The sequence below is a fragment of the Cetorhinus maximus genome, chromosome 2, assembly GCF_964194155.1.
Source record: "Cetorhinus maximus chromosome 2, sCetMax3.hap1.1, whole genome shotgun sequence".
In the NCBI taxonomy this organism is placed as follows: domain Eukaryota; kingdom Metazoa; phylum Chordata; class Chondrichthyes; order Lamniformes; family Cetorhinidae; genus Cetorhinus; species Cetorhinus maximus.
The window spans coordinates 196,205,953-196,229,916 of NC_135880.1; the positions used below are offsets into that span (position 1 = coordinate 196,205,953).

Sequence of the window (23,964 nt, forward strand, 5' to 3'; positions counted from 1 at the left end):
TGATTTACCTCATCTTTTCTCCAGCTCTTTTCAATCTTGTCGTGTCTGAGTGCTTTTCTTTTATTCTTTCAGGGAGCGTGCCAAGGCCAGCATTTGTTGCCCATCCTTAAATGAGGTGGTGAAGCAGCTGAAGATGGTTGGGCCGAGGACACTACCCTGAGGAATGTCTGCAGTGATATCCTAGAACTGAGATGATTGACCTCTAACAACCACAACCATCTTCCTTTGTTATAATTATATATATATGTATATATATATATATATATATATATATATAACCAGAGGAGATTTTTATCCCCTGATTCCCATTGACTTCAATTTTTTAAGCGCATCTTGATGCCACACACAGTCAAATGCTGCCTTGATGTCAAGGAGTCACTCACACCTCACCTGTTGAATTCCGCTCTTTTGTCCATGTTTGGAGATCTTGACCCCAATAGCCCCAGCAGAATCCAAACTAAGCATCTGTGAGCAGCTTATTGCTCTGTAAGTGCCACTTGGTAACACTTCGTCAACACCTTCCATGACTTCACTGATGATTTGAGAATAGACTGATGGGTTGGTAATTGGCCAGATTAAATCTGTCCTGTTTTTTTATGGACACGCCATGCCTGGACAATTTTTCACATTTCCCTTCATTAATATATATCCAATTCCCTGTTGAGCATTATGATTGAATCTGCTTCATCCTCAGCTTTTTCCAGAGCATTCTTGTTCAATGCCTGCAGCATTTTACACTTGGCTGCATTAAGTCCCATTAGCCAATTGTCAGCTCGTTTGTAAGTGTTGGTTTGGCTCCTTCTGTAGCTCCTGGGCTGCCCCCTCCAATTCCATCATGACAGGGCCAGCGAATTAAAAAACGAAAACTCAATTCCTCCCATGAACTCGCACAGCAATTGTCATTAAGCTGTGCCAACATTAGGATTGCCAACTCCAGACGGTTATGTTCCTAGAGATTTCACCACATGACCTCCCTGAGTCACAAACCACTCCTGCCATTGGTCCATTTGCCAGGCATACTGCCTTCCCACGGCCAATCAGAAAGAACACAGACCCTTTATCAACCATCCTGAGTGTTGATCACCATTCTTTTCCAATCTTTCTATTCCTGGAGACTCCAGGCCGACCCAGCAAGTCTGATGTTTTAAATATGAAGCTGTCTCCTCCAATAAAGACATTTTAATCTGCCATTGTGGATTCTGGATTGCATTACTAGTCTGCGTTTAAATGGGGTGTGCGGGGAACAGAAACTGCTGGGAGTAGAAATGGCTTTTGACACCTTTCTAATCCATTCCTGATACAGACTTCAAAATCAGGCTCTTTTAATTACACCACATGCCGGTTTCTCAATGTTATACCTTTGTTTCGCTCTCATACTTCACCCTCAGTAAACCATCACTTTTCGATCAGATAGACCACTCAACTTATTAACTGCCTCCACATCTTTCATAATAAATAGCCTTTGCTTTGTTATTCCTTTCCAACCACAGTTAAGAAATACTATTCAACACAAAAGCATACAGATTCTGAGCCACATATGTTGTAGCATCACCAGGTTAACACCTCATTTTTAGACATGCCTGGTGCTGCTCCTGACATGCTTGCCTGCACTCTTCATTGAACCAGGGTTGATCCTCTGGCTTGATATTTATTGCAGAATGAAGGTTATGCTGGGCCATGAGGTTACAGGTTGTGGTTGAATACAACTTTGCTGCTGTTGATGGCCCACGGCGCCTCATGGATGCCCAGTTTTGAGTTGCTAGATCTGTTCTGAATCTATTCCATTTAGCATGGTAGTAGTTTCACACAACACAATGGATGATATCCTCAGTGTGAAGATGGGACTTTATCTCCACAAGGACTGTGCAATGGTCATTCCTAACAATTACTTACTTACTTACTCAGTACTACGACAAGTAGAATGGTGAGGAAGAGGTAAGGTAAATTCTTCCCTCACCAACTGCTGTTGGCTCAGTCTGGCAGATATGACCTTCAGGACTTGGTCAGCTCAGTCAGTAGTGGCGCTACCAAGCCACTCTTGATGATGGGCATTGAAGTGCCCCATCCAGAGCTCATTAAATGTCCTTGCTACCTTCAATGCTTCTCCAAAGTGGTGTTCAACATGGAGGAAGGAGGATGGGGGTGGGGGGGCCGGTAGGTGGTAATCTTCAGGAGGTTTCCATGCCCATATTTGACCTGATGCCATGAGACTTCATGGGTTCTGGAGTCAATGTTGAGGGACTCCCAGTGCAACTCCCTCTTGACTGTATACCACTGTGCCGCCACCTCCAGTGTGTCTGTTCTACTGGTGCAACAGAACATACCCAGAGATGATTCTTGCCCCACTGAACTGATAATTCTTGTCTCAACTTAATTGTTTTCTCCCCCGCCCAATTTTTTCCTACCAAATCTGTGACTCTTCCAACACCCTCTGCCATATCTCCTGGCCCTAAAGATGCACTTTTTGCCATAGATGTTCAATCCCTCTACACCTCCATCTCTCCGCTTTTTTGTATACACTCTAATTTCCGCACTTCAACTCTCGCCATTGCCCCTCCCTTCCAGGATCATGGAGAGTTCCCCTTATCCTGACCTTTCACCCGTACCAGCCTCTACACTCAACCCTCCTCCATTTCTGCCACCTCCAGCATAATGCCCAACACCAAACATATCTTCCAAAGGAGCTTTGCCTCCGTCACACCCAGGTCCACTCCTCAGTCACCTCAACACCTCATTCCCTTCCCAAGACACTTGCCCGTGCAAGTGCAGGAGATGCCGCACTTGCACCACAATACAGGGCATCAAACACTCCTTCCAAGTGAAACAGCGATTTAGTTGTACTTCTGTCAACTTATTACACTGTATTTGCTGCATGCAGAGAGGCTTCATCTACGCTAGGAGAACAAATGCAGATTGGGTAATCACTTTGCATAACACTTTCATTCAGCCTGCAAACATGACCCTGAGCTTCCAGGCACCTCTCATTTTAATTCTCTGCTCCACTCCCATTCTCACCTAGCCTTGGCCTCCTAAATATTCCGATGAAGTTCAACATAAGCTCGAGGAACATCTTTCGAATAGGCGCTTTATTGCCTTCCAGATTCAAAATTGAGTTCAACAATTTCAGATCTGTCCCCTCTTTCTCCATTTTCTCAGGCAGCAGCTGTCAGTAATGATTCTTCTATTGCTATTTTCACCTCTGAGACCCATCTTCTGTTGCTTCTCTTGCCTCATTACCATCTCCTTTTGTCTTACACCACTTCCCCTTTGGGCATTCAATCTCTTCTGCCTTCCACCCTATCACAGTCCTTCTCTTTGGTTATCGCTGCATCCCCCACTCGCCCCTTTCTGCCTCTGCACTTGATTAAAAGCTCTTACGCCTTTAACTTTTCTCAGCATTGATGAAAGATCATCGTTTTCTCTCCACAGATGCTGTCTGGTCTGCTGAGTATTTCCAGCATTTTCTGTTTACATTTCCCCAATCTTCTTCACTTATGCTCAATAGCTGAGACTTTGTTCAGCTGATCTTTGGGGTAGTAGCCAAGGGTATAATATCAGAGAGTTTTCTTATTTCAATTGTAACAGTTGGTTGAACGTTTGTCTGGCTGGGAAAGAACGGACTTCAACTTTTGAACTTTGGAGTCAATCAATTTTGTGGCTGTCACTCGCCCACTGAATGTGTTTATTATATTGAGTAGAACAGAATGACGATTCGTCAGGGGGATTTACAGCCCAGTGCTCTTAAACTCACCACACGGTACTTCCTCCATGTCTCCTTCACCGCCCCCAGCCCACAAACCTACTAGACTCGACGTACAGCTTCTGGGAGATAGCTACTGTCATTGGATCCCCAGGACACCTGCTCAGAAACCAGGAACCCTGGTTCTCAGTTGAGGGTGGGGGTGGTGGTGGGGGAGGGGATGTGATTACAGGCTTAAATAAATCCTTTAAAGATGTCTGTTATGCATTGCAAAAATAAAATTTTGTTAAAGCAACAGTTTCCCACGGGAGATCCAAAAAATAGGAACAGGTTTCCTTAGGGTCATTAGGCGATCGAGTTGCACAATCTCTGATATTTGATTCCGTTTCACATTTTTCTAATATTCTGACCTTAGGCAGTGAAGAAAATATGCAGACACAGCACACACTTTGAAGTCTATCCTTACGTATGTAATTCATATATTAAAAGCATGTTCAATTCATTAGACCAAGATAGCTTAATACAATCTCTTTCCCTTTAGGGTACGAACTGTCTGTAAAGAAATGGGAGACATTTATCAAACATAGATGCTTCAGAGTACAGACTGAATGGAATATAACAGGCTGGATATTTTTAGATAAATTGAATAAATGAATATAAAATAATTATGATCGACTGTTGGGTTTGGCAAGTTTTCACTGCAGAAAAATAATATTTTGACAGAGAAAATCCTGCCATTTATAGCTGAGGCCTAAAAGGCTGTAAAAGCCTAGATGCAAACATTGGTGAAAATCATTAACGTTAGAGCAGATCTGAACATAAAGATGCCGCCAGGGGTTTCAGGAACCTTGTAAGTGAACAATATGCATTAAATTTATCTTGGTTTACAGGTTCTGTCACAGCATCTACACATGACCTCACAGTAGCCCCAATATATGCCAAGAAACCTTGTCCTAAAGTTTTAATAGAAGAATTATGGCAGATTTGGCCTGTTTCCTGCAGCATTTTATGTTCCTGAAAAGGCTATTTTTTTTTGTCAGCACATGGTGAAAATTTAGCGATACAACCAAGAAACTTCAATTGACATGACGTCTTTCCTGTGAGAACATTCTAATAGATGCACAAACAGCAAGATTAGGATTAGTTACTTAGCCTAGGGGAAAAATGGGCTTTGTTCATCTTCCTGAGATTCGACTATCAATGCTCCTACATTCTGCATGTGATTGTGATTTTCCACTCTTGCTCTTCAAGATACAGGATCTGTATTGATGTTTTAAAACATTGTTTTCAGGATGTGGCAATATTGGAAAGGCCACATTCATTGTCCTGACAAGGTTGCGCTGGGACTTCTCCTTGAATCTTTGCCATCCTTGTGGTGATGGTGCTCCCATGATCGTGTCAGATATTGACCCAGTGATGATGGAGCAACAGAGGTATATGCCTAAGTCAGGATGACATGTGAGTTGGAGGGTCATGTCTCACTGCCGTTTGGCCAGTGCAATACTGGACCACCTAGAGTCCAACCCAGCTGGTATAAAGGTAAATGAGTTTGAAGTTAAGAAGTGGGGGAGAATCCAGCGTGGCAGGCCTAGGTTATTTGTGTGAAACCTAAAGATGTATTCCCGCTCCTCCTGGCCCCATAATTGAAAGCTTGGCTTTTTGGCCCCCACTTTGGCAGGACCAGCAGCTCTGTCCAGTTGTGTCCCTGCACAAAAAAGCCCATGGCTTGAAACAGGCAGGTATTCTGGCAATTGAGTAGCAGGGAATGCTGGTTGAAATGGGAGCACAAATGAGGCAGTGAACATTTTCCCAGCAACAACACGAGCACAAAAAATAGGAGCAGGAATAGACCATATGGCCTGTTGAGCCTACTCTGCCATTCAATACGATCATGGCTGATCTTGGATTTCAACTCCATTTTCCTGCTCGCTCCTCATATCCCTTAACTTATGCATTAGTCTGAGCCTCTGGAATACGAGTCCAGTGACATTACCACTATGCCACCATTTCCCCAAACAAAGTTTGACGTTGAAGTGCATGAGGAGATAATGGGTTAGATGACCTAAAGCTTGGTCAAAGAACTAAGTTTTAAAGTGCATTTTAAAAGGCAGAAAGAGAGGTAGACAGACAGAGGTTTAGGGAGGAGATTCCAGAGCTTAGGGCCCAGACAGCTGAAGGCATGGCCATCAATGGTATAGCAATTAAAATCAGGGATACTCAAGATGCCAGAATTAGTTATTTAACTGCATTTTAGAGGTGCCACCACCTTATTTTCATCCACTGCCATCAATGAAAACCTCGGTCACTGACTTCGCTTCAGCCTGTCACTTTTTTCCCTTTATTCTTTCATAGGATGTGGGCAGTGCAGGTAAAGCCAGCATTTGCCCTTGAACTGAATATTTCAGAGGGTCAGGAGTCACCCAACCAGATAAGGACATTGTGTGTATGGTCAATTAGCTTTCCCTAAGAGACATCAGCGAACCAGATGGGTCTTTACAACAATCAATGATAGTCACCATTACTGAGACTAGCTTTATATTCCAGACTTTATTAATTGAATTGCCGTGGTGGGATTTGAACTCAAGTTCCCAGAGCATTAGCCTGGGCCTATCTGAATTACTAGTCCGGTGATATCACCACTATGCCACTGTATCCACCTAACTCGGAAAACTCTGATCTCAGTCACAACTCAATAAGCCCAGTCTCCTGCCTAACACTGCCGGGGCTTACATACCACATGGGCATCAACATGTACTTTAGAAAAATCACTAAGAGGTAATGAATTCACCCTCAAAATGTGATCATAATCTCAAAAAGGGAGCACAGTACCTGGGATACTAGTGTCCAACAAATTCTAAGTGGGCTATTTGCTTTTCTTATTAATGTGCTACTCAGACCTGAGGTGATGTTTGATCCTTCCATTGCTTCAGGCTGTGATGAAATACTTCGCTTTAATGGTCCCCATGTCTTTGTAAGAACAAGGCATATTCTACAATTTGGAAACTGTGAACAAAGTGACATCAGAGCCACAGGTAGTCCAACTTCGGATGGTCACATTAGAGGTTAAAATTTAACTGCTGACTCCTTGTGGCCTTGAAATTCCATCACGCCGGAGAACGGGCCCTCAGGGTGGGGTGCACGCTACATGTGTCTGTTCAGTGATCCCAAGCAGCACTTTAACTTGGTGCAAGGACCTCAGTAAAATGCATCAGGCATGCAGCCTACACCACCTACGCTACTTACTGGCTACGCCCCTGTTAAACTGGTTTGTGATCAACCGTCTCTAATGCCACATAAAGGCAGCCAGCACGTCTTAAAGGAGAGGTGCTTCCTGGCTCCAGATAGGGGGTCAAACATTTTAGATCCAACCTAAAATGCTGGTAGTGTTCCAGATAGGGCACCCAGGTTTCTGATGTCTTGTTGGAGGGTCCCAGTGCTAGACGATGGGCAGGAGATCCCATGTTCTGCTCACCCTCCACACCCTCTTGAGGGGCAGAAACCCCTCCTTTGCCATGAATAAAGAGGTTACAGAAGAGAACAATGCCAGGAGCTTAGCTCCCAGGTCATGGTTGTAATGCTGCAGAAAGTCTAATGACCTCACCAGAGTTGTCAAGGTAAGAATTCTGCTTTCTTAACCTCTGCGCACATCTACCACCTCCAGCCTCACAATTCACCACACTTTTCACCTACTTCCCTTCACTATCCTGCAATCGCTGCACCACATTTCATTACACCTCCTTTTCCTTCCATCCTCGCTGTTACAATCCTCACTTCTCCACACCTCATATCTTACAGCTGCTTCAACTATAACAAGCACATTCTCCACACACTTCACCGGACTGTTACTAATGCACTCCTTTCTTTCTTGCAGGAGAAGGTCACACACAACTTAAGAAAGCTGGCGCCGGAGGAGGCTGAGCCCACCTGCACATCCCGGTCACCACAGGTAGGGGACAGTCATGGCCACAGTCAGTGGCAAAGCTGGAGGAGATGTTACACGGGGGGTTTTACACCATATCCTCTTTTCTCTTCCAACTGCTAATTGACCATACACACACTGCATGACAAACTGCAGGAAGAGGAGGGCAGCCTGCCTGAAGATGCACCATCAAACGATTTGACCCAAGCTACCACCAACTACCTGAACTAACAGGTAGGGAGGGGATTTGAATAATGCATCACCAGGAGGATAACTCTGACAATACAGCACTCCTGCAGTACTGCAATATATTGGAGTTCAGTATCGTCTGTCTCTGAGGCCGTTGAGCCAAGCTGACAGATTTATCAAACCAGTGCAGGTTGTGAGCATTAGAGTGCCTATTGAAACAATGACAGGAAAATAATGTAACATGGAATGACATCCACAGGCAACAAAACACAGCACTTTGTTCTCCTGGCTGAAAGCAAAAACCCTTTCAGATCACAGAGATAGTGCCTCACATCTGAAGCCCAGTCCATCTCAGCTTAATGTTTCAGGAAGGTATCCGAGTTGAAGGCTGTCTCCAGCTCACTTGAAAAGTACACCTTGTAAAAGGCCCAAAGTCACTCCGGTTAATTGTACAAGATCTAGAACAACCAAGATAGTTTCCATTAGTGAGTGAAAAACTCATCAAGTGGGAGGAGGCTCGTGTGAAGCATAAATACTGGCATGGACCTATTAGAGAGAATGGCCTGTTTCCATGCTGCAAGTACTCCGTAAAACTTGTCACTAGTCACTAGTCTTGAAAGAACTGAAGTTGCTTAGAGAGGTCTTTATTATTACACCAATCGTCTGAAAAACTTTCATTTGTGTTTAACTTGCTTAACGTTCTTCTTAAGTGTCTTTATTTATTTTGTTGATCGTTTCCACGACAGAAATCTTCAAAGGCAAATGAAACAGTGTATTGCATTAGGCCATGCGATTTATTGTGCCTGCAGGTTGCATTCATGTGCTCTGCTTTTAGAGGTTGTGCAACATGTGGGGAAGGCTTTCTTACAAGGTATAGGAGTCGGATTCAACAATGCAGAGTTATATTAATCCGATGCATTGGGTTGAAATCCAGCTAGGACCGTTGGGATATAAGTTGTCTCTCTCTGCTAGCTGTAGGCGACACACATTTGAGAAATCCTGATCCAGTTTCGAGTGGCTAGATGGCTACAGAACTGCCCACATTTTGGCACCGTCAGTCTCAGCAGCTGCAAGAATAACTGGTGTGTGAAATGGAAATGTCACAGTTGTTAAGCAGGGATCTCTTAATCTGAGCTGGGCCAACGGCAATACAAAGAAAGAACTTACATTCTTAGCGTGCTGTTTCTGACACCAGGATGTCCTAAAGTGCTTTACAGCCAATGAGGGACTTTGAAATGTAGTCAGCCATGGAACGTAAGGAAACACAGCAACCAATCTGCCCACAGAAAGGTCTAGTAAACAATAAGGAAATAAATTGTCATCTGATCTATTTTAGTGATATTGGTTGAGGGGTAAACATTGGCCAGGATACAGGGAAAAGCCCCCTGCTCTTCTAATAGTGCCATGGGCTCTTTTTCACATCTGGCCAAGTGGGAAGATGGGACCTGGGTTGAATGTCTCATCTGAAAGACGGCACCTCCAAAAGTCCAGCACTCCCCCAGTACTGCATTGAAGTAGTAACCTAGAATAGGTGCCCAAAATTGTGGCACAGGGCATGAAATCACAACCATCTAACAGAGAGGTGCAAATACCACCACCGTGCCAAGGCTGACACATAGGGCAGAAGGAACCGAATGTACTAATTGGTTGTACTAAATTTGATTGAGGAATGTCAGCACAGACAGGGGTCATTATGTACAGCAGCTGTTGCATCCCATCTACAAAATGTCACTCAATAATGAGCCGGGACTCCACCTGGTGACCTTGCAAGCCAGTAGGTTGACTCTGAGAGCAAGTTCCGCTGATGAGAAGCATCATTCAACAAGCGATGCCTCAGACTAATTGTGAATCCGATTGAGACAGGACATAGATTAAATCTCAAACGAAGACTTTCCATTTTATTTTCTCCATAACGGCTTGTGGAAGCAGTCTGGAGGGTTCCCATTGAACAAAGCACAGTCCCATCACATCTCGACCGACAGCATTCCTGTGACAGATACACCACTGGAATCTTCAGACAAGATGAAAGAGCCTTTGTGGAGAAGCCAAAAGACACAACAAAAGAAAAAATTGTTGAAAGGAATTGAGGCTGAAGCTAGCCCTTTGCACAAGGTAAGGCTTGACAGGTCTGTGCAGGCCTCAGAGCCAAGAGCCATCTCACAAGCTATTCTTTTCATTCCCGTGGCAGTCACATTAGGGAGTATCAGGTAGATAAAGTGCAGAAGGGCTCAGTGGATGTTAATACAGTGATTAGCTTTGTAATCTAAGACACACTATACACCTCTACAGGATACCTAACATAGACATCTGTAAATCCTTACCCTCCAGCAGGAGCTCTATGGAGAGAATTTTCATCGCTCTTTGCAACAAGTAATAATTTAACTCTTAAAATACAATAGCTTGTAAAGCTGGTTTTCAACACCTCATTAAGAGATATGCTGCCTACCTATTTTCTTCTCCTGGATTGGAAGGTCTGCGTACCTAAAGATCAAGTTTCCATTTTGCAATATCTTTCCGGAACGTGTACAGAACTGCATGATAGGTTAATACAAAAATCAGAGCTCTACAGATACAGTGACTGCTATACTGACCCAGACTTGTACACATACAGGTATTGCTGTACCAACCCAATCTGTACAGATACAGGTATACAGGTACTGACCCGCAGATGCATCGGTCCATGGCAGTATCAGTAGGATTGACCACCGCACAGTCCTTGTGGAGACAAAGGGCGGAATCATCCCAGATTTGCATTAAATGCAGTAGTGGGCGAGTAAAACGACGCTTTACCCGCTGGCCGCAGTGGCAGCTTTTCACGCTGTATTGTCCCAAACCTGCCACGTTATTCCCAGGATATGCGCCGTTTTGATGGCGGGCGGGCTCCAATTCGCCTGCCATGCTATCACCTCGCCACTTCATCATGCCAAGCACCACATTTAATATACAGCCGGGCTCAGTGCTTCCAGCCCAGGACTGCGCAAAGACAACATGGACCCGAAAGGCAAGAAGACTGCAGCCCTCAAGCACCTTTTGGACACCGTGGAGGCCCGCTGTGATGTCCTTTATCACCACTCTGGCCAAAGGAGGGGCATCTACATTACCACTCTGGCTATGGGCAATGGCAGTGGTGATCAGTGCCAATGTGGCAGAGAAGAGGTAAGCCACCCAATGCAAATAGGGGATGAATGATCTCATCCACACAGCCAGGATATGGCAACCATCTCATCACTCTAAACTCACACACTCAAGCCCATCACACATTCACTGGCATCTCACTCACTGCCGGCTCAAGGGACACCACCACCCATTCTCATACACACCCTCACATCTCCATCTGGCCTCATCTCCTCTGGGGACTGCCTCCTCAGCCCTCGCCATCTTGAGGACACTTGCACAGATCAACATGTGCCCCCACACACACCCTGGGATACCCTCCTTTCCCAGTACAGCCCTCGCCCTGCAGCCTCTTCCCTTGCCTGAGGCCACTTCTCCTCCTTCTCCAAGTAAGCCCTAGCCCTGCAGCCGTTGAAAAGCCGCCCACATATGGCTGATCTGGTAGGTAGAAACCTGCCCGTGAGCCCCCTAAAAGTGATGTGGTGCTGTCTGTGAAGCCTGGCGCTGATGACTGCGAGTGCTGACTGAAGCAAGGTAGGCAAACAAACCTCGAAGTCCTGAGCAAAGTGCAGCCCGCCAAGTGCACGCCTCATGGATGCTGTTGTGAAACATGTCAGTGTGTTTTCCTGCCGACATGGGTGGACAATCCAGCCGGGTAGGGAAGGATGATTCCAGTGGGCAGGCCTTATAATGATACGCTGATGTATTACAGTGAGGTTCCCGACGTCTGATGGAGGGGAACATGGCCTGCCATCGGCAGACAGAGCGGACAATCGCAAACTGGTTTCACAATGTGGTGAAACCGATTTTTTGGTCTTTTCGCCATGTTGTCCATTCACGCCACTGAACACGCCCGACGCCAGCAGGCACGGAAAATCCCGGCCAAAGTCCCATCTTCACATTGAGGATACCCTCCATCATGTGTGGCACTACCACCGTGCTAAATGGGATAGATTTTGAACAGATTTATCAACTCAAGACTGGGCATCCATGCGCTGTGGGGCATCCATGCGCTGTGGGCCATCAGCAGCAGCAGCAGAACTATATTCTATCACAATCCGTAAACTCATGGCCCGGCATATCCCCCACTCTACCATTACCACGAAGCCAGGGGATCAACCCAGGTTTAATGAAGAGTGCAGGAGGGCATGCCAGGAGCAACACCAAGCGTACCTAAAAACGAGGTGTCAACCTGCTGAAGCTACAACTTGCATGCCAAGCAGCATAAGCAGCAAGTGATAGTCGGAGCTAAGCAAATCTAACCTAAAGATCACGTCTAAGCTCCGCAGTCCTGTCACATTCAGTCGTGAATGGTGGTGGACAATTGAACAACTCACTGGAGGAGGAGGCTCCAGAAATATTCCCATCCTCAATGATGGAGAAGCCCAGCACAGCAGTGCAAAAGATAAGGCTGAAGCATTCGCAACAATCTTCAGCCAGAAGTGCCAAGTGGATGACCCATCTCGGCCTCCTCCGGAGGTCCCCAGCATCTCAGATGCCAGCCTTCAGCAAATTTGATTCACTCCATGTGATATCAAGAAATGACTGAAGGCACTGGATACTGCAAAGGCTATGGGCTCTGATAACATTCCGGCAATAGTACTGAATACTTGTGCTCCAGAGCTTGCTGCGTCCCTAGCCAAACTGTTCCAGTACAGCTACAACACTGGCATCTACACGGCTATGTGCACAAATATAACCCGGCCAATTATCACCTTGCCAGTCTACTCTCCATCATCAGCAAAGAGATGGAAGGGGTCATCAACAATGCTATCAAGCGGCACTTGTTTATCAATAACCTGCCCACTGATGCTCTGAAGTTTGGGTTCCATGAGGGCCACTCAGCTCCTGACCTCATTACAGTCTTGGTTCAAACATGGACGAAAAAGGTGAACTCCAGAGATGAGGCGAGAGTGACTGCCCTAGACTTCAAGGCAGTTTTTGACGAAGTGTGGCATCAAGGAGCCCTAGCAAAACTGGAGTCAATGGGAATCAGGGGGAAAACTCTCCGCTGGTTGTAGTCATACCCAACACAAAGGAAGATGGTTGTGGTTGTTGGAGGTCAATCTTCTCAATTCCAAGACATCACTGCAGGAGTTCCTCAGGGTAGTGCCCTAGGCTCAGCCATCCTCAACTACTTCATCAATGACATTCCTTCCACCATAAGGTCAGAAATGGGGATGTTTGCTGATTGCACAACGTTCAGCACCATTCACGACTCCTCAATTACTGAAGCAGTCCATGTCCATATGGACTGCAGCGGTTCAAGGATGCCGCTCACCAACACCTTCTTAAGGACAAAAGGGATGGGCAATATATGCTAGCCTAGCCAGTGATGCCCAGGTCCCACGAATGAATGAAAAAAACAATCTGCACAGATATAATATTACTGTACTGACCCAATCTGCACAGATATAATGGTACTGTACTGACCTAATCTGCACAGATATAATGTTACTGTACTGACCCAATCTGCACAGATACAGGAATTGCTGAAATGACCCAGTCCTATAGAGATCCAGGTATCGCTGTACCAACCCAGGTATCGCTGTACCAACCCAGGTAGTAAATAAAACCAGGTATCGCTGTACCAACGCAGGTAGTAAATAAACCCAGGTATTGCTGTACAGGTACAGGTGTCACTGAACTGACCCAGTTCTGTACAGAAATAGATGTTGAACCCAGTTCTTTCTTGGTTCAAGCTGCTGTTCATAATAATGCTGATCCTGCAATGGTACGTGATCAGGTAATAAGTACAGTACCTGTACCAACGTACTACCAGAATCAGTAAATGCTGTACTCATACCTGTACCAATACAGAACCTGGTACATGCAGTACACCCAGTAGAAGCAAGCTTTCCTCTGCATTTGGTTGTGCTTTATTTGAGCTGGGAGCATTTGATGCTAACCTTTAGGTAGCGATTTTAAACACTACTATCCCTCATCTCAATTAGCACAAAACACTACCTCATTTTAAGAAGGAATCAAACTTATAATTCACCTTCTTTAAACTTATGTTATTTTGCAATATGTGGTTGGATAATCTTTCTGCCCCTTTCATCTAGGGAAATATGTATTTGTTTCAAATGATGGACCAAGTTCTCTCAGCAGGCTGAAAGTGCGGCCCAGTAAAGTTAAAGAAAAACTTGCATTTATATTGCGCCTTTCACATCCATAGGACATTCCAAAGCATGTTACAGGTAATGAGTCACTTTTGAAGTATCGTCACTGCTGAAGGTATATGTTATCCTAGTTAAATTTATACGTATGATGACTTAATTCTGGTTTTGTGATAGGTCTTTGTTTACTCATTTGGTTTCGATGTTGACAACAGTCTTTAGCATAAAGCATCTCCTTACTATGACTCATTTTGTCACAAACTAACAATTTCCAATTATGGATGCTGTATTTATAGTTCTGTAATTTCAATTTACTTTTAAATGCCAGGATTGTTACACACCTCTTGAAAATTGTCCAACTTGAGCATGAAGCTCACTGCCATCATTCCATCGATGGTATAACTTAATGTCTGCATTTTATAGGATATACTGCCCTGGAATTCCATAGGAATTCTTATCTAAATATAAAGTAGTCTTTAAGAAATATAATGGGGAATTCAGGGTAAATGTCTTTACCCAGAAAGTAGCAAGAATGTGCATCTTGCCATCACAGGGAGTAGCTGAGACGAATTCTATAGATGTTTTTAAAGGAGTAGCAAGAAAAACACAGAGGGTAAAAAAGAATACAAGATTATGCTGATTGAGTTAAATGAAGAGAGATGGGAGAAGGCTCACGTGCTGCATACACGCAGTCACGGACCAGTCAGGTTGAATCACCTGAATGACTGGTTTCTGTAGTGCAAATTCTATATAATTCTGACAATAGCTGTGTCACTAGGCTTTCCACTAGAGTTACACAGGGAAACTGAGTTAGTCCTGTGGAATTTCGGTGTCCTCTATCTCAGGAGCCATGGTGCTGAAGACAATAACCCCGTGTTTCATTCTTAGCACAGACTTTGCTGTTTACGTGAACTGAGGATAAAACTGGTGGGGATGTTCTGAGAGGCGTTTGTTGGACACAATGCACTACTGGTCAGTAAACTGCTGATTCTGCAAACTACCATGTGGCCAGTCTTGCCCATACCAATGGCACTGTGCCAGTTAGGTGAGACTCCTGTTGCACACTTTTCGGTGACTGGTTAAATGCCAGAAAGTCAATTACATTCCTGCCTTTGGATGTGGGGTGTGAAATGATGGCAATCTCAAGGGGAGAGAGAAATGCAAATAAACTGGGATGGGGCAGGAAGGTTTACTACAGACAGATCTCTTCAGCAAACTTAACAGGTCCAGTAATGCTTTTTAGGAACAGATCTGTCTGTGTGTGTGTGTGTGTGTGTGTGCGTGTTACAGTACCTCAGGCCTCAGATGCTCATACTACCTCTTACCTCACTACGGTCTGCTCCAGCTCCTCTGCTCCGCCCTGCTACATGACCCCGTGACCCTGTTGAACCTCTGGATGATGAACTTCCTGTCGTGGAGCAATTACTTGACATTTGACCCCGTTGCAGGAAGGTGGGTTTACTGTATGGTATCAAGTCATCTTCTGGAAGAGCAAGTAAAGAAAACTGAAGAGTTAATCCATCTGCCGAAAACGATTAGAAAGCACTTTCACTTGTACGGAACCTTTCACATTTCAAAGCACTTCACAGCCAATAAAGGCCCTACAGCATTTCATGATCATAGTACTGGTTTAACAATGCTGAGGTCATGAGTTCAAATCCCCCACTGTGGCAAGATGTGAATCGGAGGTTAAAAGCATCTATTTGTGCATTATTAACATCAGAAAAAAATGGCTATGAAAGCTGGTTTTATGAACAAAATAATTTTGTGAACGTCCTCCAGAAAATGAACCCGACATCCTCACATAGTCAGCTATATATATAGATTCAGTTGTCGATTATGTGGTTGGCTCTTGGTGCCCTTAGGAGATTGGCAAAGCAGTATGTTACCCCTGTCTCACAATCAAGTAAATGCATGTATGGTCACTTTGTTATATATACAAATGCAGCAACTAATTGGTGCAAAACTCCCACAAACAGCAAATGAATTGAATGACCACTTAATTCATAGTTGGTAGTGATGGTTGAAGGAGGACACCAGATTAATTTCTTGATCTTCAAATAATGTCATGGGATCTTTTGTGCCCTTAGCAAATTGAAATTGCTCTTCAGCTAATATAAGGTGGTAATGCTACCATTGGAAGGATGACGTGGTTTGGTCGAGCCAAGGAGCATTGTTCATAGACTGGCACCAAGAGGTACAGTTTCAGCTTGTTGCGTGGACATAAAACTGCCATTGTGGATTGGCACCTGCTCTAGAACCTGTCCAGTTTCCATTAGGGATCTGAAAGCCAGGTGGTTCCTGTCATGTACAGCCGACACATAACACCAGTTATATACCAGGACAGCAAGCTGAAAGTCTGCCCCCAAGGTCCCAGCAAGCGAAGGTATTGAGGGTGATTGAAGAGTTGCGATTGTGAAAAAAACACAGGTCAGAGGTACAACACTGTGGTGTCAAATCTCTGGCATGTACTCCCATCGAACGTGGCTGCATGCTCCAAATGTGGGATTGATGACTCTAAATGAGATGGTTGGTAGATGTGGCTGCTCTCTGAAAAAGGCTTGATAAATGATCTTTTCCTGTCTGTTAAATAAATATAATGTGGAAACCCTATATAAAAATAGAGAATAAACAATATGTTGTGTGATTTCTGTGACCTCACTTGCATGGCCACTTACTTTCAATGTGTGAAATTTGGATACCTTATGCATTCCAGTCAATCTTCCATTCATTCACCAGGAATTTGCCCTGCACAGTGGGCTGCCTAACCTAATGTCTACTCAAGGTTATCTGCTGAGACTAACGTAAATTTTGTGCCTGAAAATTCCTGGATAATGCAGGCTCCTTAAACATTCAACAGCAGGTTTACTGGGGCTGCACCGGATCAGACGCTGCCGGAGGGGAGGAAAAGGACGACTATCTAATTTGGTACTTAAAGGTCCCAGCCCACGAAGCCGACTGGTGCAAAGGAGGAGGAGTCCTTTGTCACCTTGAGGCATGGTGGTGACAGCTTCACCGTTTCACATCGGCAGAAGCATGTTGGGATGCCGTTCTGGCCTCTTACTGGAAAATAACACCATCATGATGCCTGAATGAGGGGGACAGGGATTGAGATAAAAGGAGCTCACGCTTGGAGCTGGAAAGACTAAAGCACTGCAGGGTTCCCTCACACTGTGGGGAACAGTAACACCTCCCTGCACCATGTGTCACTCTCTGTATTTCTACTGATGGTAATCCAGCTCTGTCACACTGTCAGCTCAGTAACTCTTCTCAATCAGCACCCTCCATTATGGACTGCATCTCTCCTGATGTCAATCCACGTCCCTCAAACTCAGGGGTGGAATTTGCCGAAGTCAATGGACATTTGAACGGCTTGCTGCATTTTACGGCCCCAACCTGCCGCGATGGGGCCATAAAGCTCTGCCCCCTGGGGCTCAGTAACTCCACCCAGCCACTACAATGCATTACTTACTGACAGACCAGCTCACTAACAACATTGAGCTTGTTAACTCTCCTGTCCAGCACAGTATTACTGACTATATCTCCACTGATGTTAGTAAGATCTCCCACACTGTCAGATTCAGAAACTCCATCCATTATGCTACTGTCAGCACTTATTACTTAAAACTTTTCCGTTGGAGGAGAGGGTGCAGTGCACTGGAATGTCAGAGAACTGCCTGGAGAGTGGAACAGTACAGATCCTGTCAGCGGCACAGATGGAAAGAACAAATAATTGATGCACCCAGTAACAATGAAATGGAATTCAGAACACTCGCTGTGTCTGTTTTTCTCTGTTTCATTAACAAAGTGAGCATTTGAATACTAGATTTGCCTGAGCTTAACATCCCATTGCCTTGCTGTCTCAGCGCTCTTAATAATTCGGCAGAATTTTAATATACATAAAGCACTTGAACAAACATCAGCGCAGGGTTAGAATTAATGCAATCAATTAACTCCAGCTCTGATGGAATGTCACACCACAGTTACTGCACTTTTCACATAGCAGCTAATTTAAGGTTTCTGTTGAAGTTTAATGCTGACCCAATCAATCTGCTATAAGCACCTCAGACCCACTGTGCCAAGTATTGAGAAATTGTTGGAAAGGAACTAATTGGACCTCAACCTTGTTAAAAGAATTTTGTTGCCATTTTGATTATGATTTATTCTCCCATCTAGGATAAAAGGTTATGAATTGTGCAATTTTAAAACAATTGATTTTCTTCCACATTAATAAATTTAAAGGGGCAGGCATCTCCGAAACAGCAATATAGGTTTAAGCAACTCCAAAAGAGGCAGGTGCTGCTGGAGGGTGGGGACAAATGGTTAGGATGAGCCTCAATAGTGTGGGAATAAACTGAACTTCAGCATCAAAGGCCCATCACAGCCAGAGTTTTTGTGGGTTACTATATGGGAACAGATAAACAGGAGCGGGCTATTCAGCCCCTCTGCTGCTCAACTAGATCATGGATGCTCTGTACCTCAACTTACCCTCCTTAGTTCCATATCACTTGACACCGTTTAAGGAAAATCCATCAATTTTGATCTTAAAAGCCCCAATTAATCCAACATCCACATCTTTTCCTGGAAAGAATTGCAGATTTCAATCACCTGTTGCATGAAAGGGTGCTCCCTGGTTTCCCTCCTAAGTGGCCTAGCATTAAGCTAAAAGTTTAAGCTCTTGGTTCTACCAACAGAGGAAATGGTTTCCCTGCATCTACTCTTTGTTGCATATTAATCACATTGACAACTTCAATCAGACCATCCCTCAACCATCTAGTCTCAGGGAAACATAAGCCAAGTTGATGCAACTTAGGCCAGGATTTTCCAGCCCCGTCATGGTGGGAGCTGCCGTGGGAGACTTGGCTGCCCAGCCAAAAGTCCATGGACTTTTGGTGGGACTGGATGATCCAGGTGGTGGGCAGGGCTGGAATACCCTGCCCATATGCTCAATAGTTTAACCCTCTAAGCCTGGTATCATTTGGGGTATCAAAACATTCCACAAACATGATGGTGGTCAACTGCTGAGGTTGGGGGGGGGTGGCGGAATGCTGCCTGTGGAGAGCAGCGGGCTAGATTGAGTAGGGGTAATGGATTAATAAAGTTTTGCCTCGCTTATCACCAGGGATCGTGCAGTATTTATTTAGCAAGTTCCCTCAAGAGACTGCATGAAGAGCCCATGAAAGTTTAAATTGCATAGGGTTTGTAGAAAGAATGGACTTGATACATGCTTTTCAGGTTTAACTATGCACAATAGCCAACATTGGGTGCTCCATTTCAGTAGATCACCAAGGAATATTAAATAAAAAGGCAAGCAATTATATCGTACCTTTCAGAACCTTAGGGCATCTCAAAACAGATTACAGCCAATGGAGTGAAGCCAGTGTGGTAATGTAGGAAACTAAGGTTCCACAAACAGCAATGAGATAATCACCAGTGTTATTTTAGGTATGGCTGAAAGATAAATTTTGGCTAAGTTACTGGGAAAACATTGCTGCTGTCCTTTGGACTAGTGCCATTGGTTCTTTTAAAGAGGACAGATGGGGTCTCAGTCTCATCTGAAAGCTGGCACCTCCAACAGTGCAGCACTCTCTTAGTAAGTTTTGTGCTCAAGTCTCTGAAGTGGGGCATGAACCCACAACCTTCAGACTCAGATCTACAGGAGCTACTACTGAGCTACAGCTGACACCTAGTAGGGAAACATCTTCACTTCTAATAATGCAGCGAGTGACTACCCACCTCAGACCAGTGAATACAACTCACAGGAACTAGCAGGTCTCTCCTCAGACATGGACACCCACATGTCAGAAGGGATCAGAAGTATTTCTGCAATCACGAGCGATCATTTTAAAAAGAAAACGTGTCTTTTGTTGTTCCAGTTACAAAAAACACATGTGCCAGGAATGGAAAATGGTCCTAAACAGTGGCAGAGGGACTTATTTTCCTGATGTGCATGCACATATTGAATATAGAGCCAAACACTCTTGTTCCTGCAGTGTGCTCCTGGAGCTGCTGATTGCTGGGCATATAGTATTACAAGTAATGACCACCCTCAGGTACCTAATCTACGTGACTATTCTTGAAGTCAGTATCAACAAGCTGGATTGGGAGTTACGGTGTCATTATTGAGCCTAGTCCTATCCTCACCAGATGTCTGGCAAGGTGCTCATTCTAAGTCTTCCAGTGATCTACCAGGATCACTGATAAGCAATCAGGAATGGGGGCATCTGGATGAATGTTTCCCTTCCGAGTCAAGGGGTGCTGAGGCCAATTTGAGCACCTGCTGCAGACCCAACGCAGATCATGGATCAAATCTGGCTTTCCAGGAAGCGTCTTTATGAACTGAGCTATAGTGGAGCTGTTTAAATGAAAAAGAGAACAACTTTGGATGGAATGGGTAGCTGGTGAGAAATCCCTTGTGTTGCTCAGATGAATTGGCATCACGGGGATATGGGTTTACCAAGGAACAAGACTATTTAACAGTGACCATCCAAACTATGCTTAAAGCAGAGAATTGGACTAGTTCCTGTCTGGGATGGAGATTGCACAGCACAAGGGACAGGTCATGGTCATTGTGGTCTACTGGACTAGGTTCAATCACCTAGAGAGATCAGAGAGGAATTTTCTGGATTTTTTTCCATCCTAATTGACCTTGGGTTTTTGATCGAGATTTCCCAAGAGACTACATGAGATCTATGGGGTTAGAGAAGCATCACAGCCATATGGGACAGGCTAGTTGGACCATTTGGCCTCTGCCTGTCTGATTTCTGAAGAGAAGTAAGTTTAATTTCTAAAGAGCCTGACTGAATTGAAATAACTACATGCCAGAATTCGGTTCTGTTATTCTTCAAGTCAAATTGACCTCCTCCACTGTCCTAAGTGCTTATTCCTCTCACCATTTTTGTGTCGCGATGAAGCTGCTCTGTTGTGAGAATGCGCACTCTCTGTTCGCTGATCGGCTGACTGCCTCCTTTCTATGGATGAAGCACTGCCGTCATGGTCCAGCGAGGTCAGGCTGCTCTCCAATCCAGTGGGCTGCAGGTAAGGTGTCTCCACAATTCCATCAGCTGGAGGAGGTTCAGGTGGTGGTGGCAGGTCTGTCCAAGGCAGAGATAGAGTAAGTCAAAAAAACTGGCTAAGTCAGCGTCCTTATAGCACCCCTGGGCTAGAGAGAGGGGTGATAAATCAAGCAGGATTCCTGATCCCTAACCGGTAACTCTTTTTTGGAGAGTGTGCATGTGTCGACATTGTGTTGTGTATTGCACTGAGTAAGACTAACACATGTTCAGCTGCAGGCAGCCATTATTAAACTAACTTTATTTACACCTCCCCAACAGAGAGGGCAGCACAAAGAGCAATATAACAAAGTGCTCAGATTTTGAAATATACTACACTCTCTCCCCACTTAAAAAAAACCATTTAAAGCTTAAATGTAAAATATTACATGTAGATAAGTTCCAAGAATACAATATGACTAACCCAACATCAACAATATCTGAAAATTTAACAGATTGGGTTGCATATTTGTTTTTACTGCAATCACAACCAGATATTGATATTGCCAGAGTAATTAACAAGTAAAAATAATATTTTTCCTTAACATTAGTATATGTTTAACAAAAATATAATTTGACAATTAGTAATGAAAAGGACAACATTTTTCTTCTTCCTTTCTATAAACTTCCAATTATTCTCTCTGGCTTCTTTCTCTTTCTGTGTGGGTATCTCCTTTCATTAGCTTGACTCTGTTCTCTCAACATCTCTGACTGCGTCAAACCTTTGACTTTGACTACCAACTCCACTCAATGGTTGGGACTGTGATATTGATTGATTTATCTTCATCAAACACCCTGAATCACTTTGCTGTACAGGTGGAGTCTGTAATTGTGGTAAACTTTCAATTTTTTTTTTGATTTTCACTTTCTTCTGACTTTCAATTAGGCTATAGGAGGAATTTGGATTATAGGAGGTTTTTCATGCTCTCCCTTTGTCAGATTTTCTTTTTCAAGCAAATGATCTACATGACAACGATGGAGTCTCTCTCAAATCTTCACTAGATATGTGAATTCACCTAGCATCTTTACAACAACTCCAATCACCTTGGTAGATTTTCACAATGACTTTCTGGCCAGCACTGAACTCTAAGTTTCATATCTTGTGTGTCATGACTCATCTTCACCTTGTCTTGCTTTTCTCCTACTTTGCTATTGATGGCAGGCTGAAGCAAACTAAACCTTGTCCTAGGAGCATGTTTAAACACTAACTCGTAAGGTGAGCAACCTGTTGTAGATTGTAAGGTTATTCTGTAAAAGGACAGAACATTGTCTGGCCTGTGTCAAAAGGATACATGGAAATTATGGCCCAGCTGCTACCAAATACTTCTGCAAAGACCTCTTCACTGTCTGTACATTTTTTTCTCCAGCACTATTCAATGCTGTGTCTTCTGATGGTATTAGAGTGTGTTTGACTCCATCTTACTTAGAAATATTTCAAACTCTTCTGGCATAAACTGTGGACCATTATCTGACAACAATACCTCTGGCAACCCATAAATTGCAAACCAACTTCTCAAAATCTCAAATAGTTTTGGCACTTGTGCTATTGGGCATAGACGCAACATTTATCTACTTGCTATAGCTATCAACCAAAACAAGGTACTCTTTCCCTTCCACTTCAAAGAAATCAACATGTAGGGGCAGGAGGTTTAGGGGGGGATGCGAGGAAAAACTTTTTTACCCAGAGGGTGGTGACGGTCTGGAATGTGCTGCCTGGGAGGTTGGCGGAGGCGGGTTGCCTCACATCCTTTAAAAAGTACCTGGATGAGCACTTGGCACGTCATAACATTCAAGGCTATGGGCTAAGTGCTGGTAAATGGGATTAGGTAGGTAGGTCAGGTGTTTCTCACGTGTCGGTGCAGACTCGGTAGGCCGTCGGCACTGTGTGATTCTATGATTCTGATTCTGTACTCATTCCCATGGCTTTCTTGTGTCTTACCATGGAATGAAAGAAACCTTGCTTGGATCATTTCTCATTCTGAGACACACTTCACAACTTTTCACCAACTCTTCAATATCTCTGTCTACCTATGCACACCAAAAATAGCCTCTTGCTACTGCTTTCATATAGACTATCCCTGTGTGCTCTTGGTGAAGTTCCTCTAACAATGTCTGAACCTTGGCAGAATAATGACTCATAACCCCCTTAGGAGACAGCCTTGATCTACACACAGTTCATTTCTATGGCGAAACACTCCTGCAATTACTCATCAGTGCACTCTTTCAGGCAGCCATTCATTACATAATTGAGCACTTTACTGAGCACCACATCCTTGCAAGTTTCTTCACTAATTTCTCTGGCAGACATTTTTCCAGGCTAGATCGAACTCCTTCTTCAGGTACCATACCCTGTGAGGGCATTGGTGACCATGGGCTTCCAAAGGATTGGTCCATGATTATGCTTGGCAAAGTACTGCAGTGATTTGCCGTTGTTTTCTGCAATATTGCTGACCAGGAAATTCCCCCACTCTTACAGCCTGTCATCAGGCATGCTGGAAGGATTTACAGCTGATAGTCAACATGTTTGGCCACATTATGAACGTGCCTTCTGTGGCCATCAAGTCCTGAAGTGGGACTTGAACCCAGAGGTGGGGACACGGCCACTGCATCATAAGACCTCCAGTAATAGGATATATCATCGTATTCCACTCTAACACTAATTTCACCTAATAATGTTATTGGAATAACTAGTCAGTTTCACACTAGTTGTACATAACGGAATGTGACTTAAGGATTCTTGTACTCTCCTTCCAAGATAACTGACACTGCTGCAGCTGTACCAGTGGTGAAAGTAAGTTGTGAATCTCTAACTTTCATTTTTATCGTGGGCGCTGGAATTACATCTTCAGTCTCATTACTCTCATCTTCTGT

The 23,964-nt window shown here is 44.2% G+C and overlaps 1 protein-coding gene across 4 annotated transcripts in view; it reads right to left on the bottom strand.

Annotated features, from left to right (window-relative positions):
• robo3 (roundabout, axon guidance receptor, homolog 3 (Drosophila)) overlaps positions 1–23,964 on the bottom strand; it is a 554,342-nt gene that overhangs the window by 1,499 nt on the left and 528,879 nt on the right. For 3 of the 4 annotated variants that reach the window (XM_078531576.1, XM_078531575.1, XM_078531578.1), the window contains exons 26-27: positions 20,935–21,135; positions 15,367–15,524 (exon numbers count right to left, since the gene is read on the bottom strand). In XM_078531576.1, coding sequence (XP_078387702.1) covers positions 15,367–15,524; positions 20,935–21,135 — 359 coding nt within the window. The remainder of the gene's footprint in view (positions 1–15,366; positions 15,525–20,934; positions 21,136–23,964) is intronic. The other variant, XM_078531579.1, reaches the window with a different exon arrangement.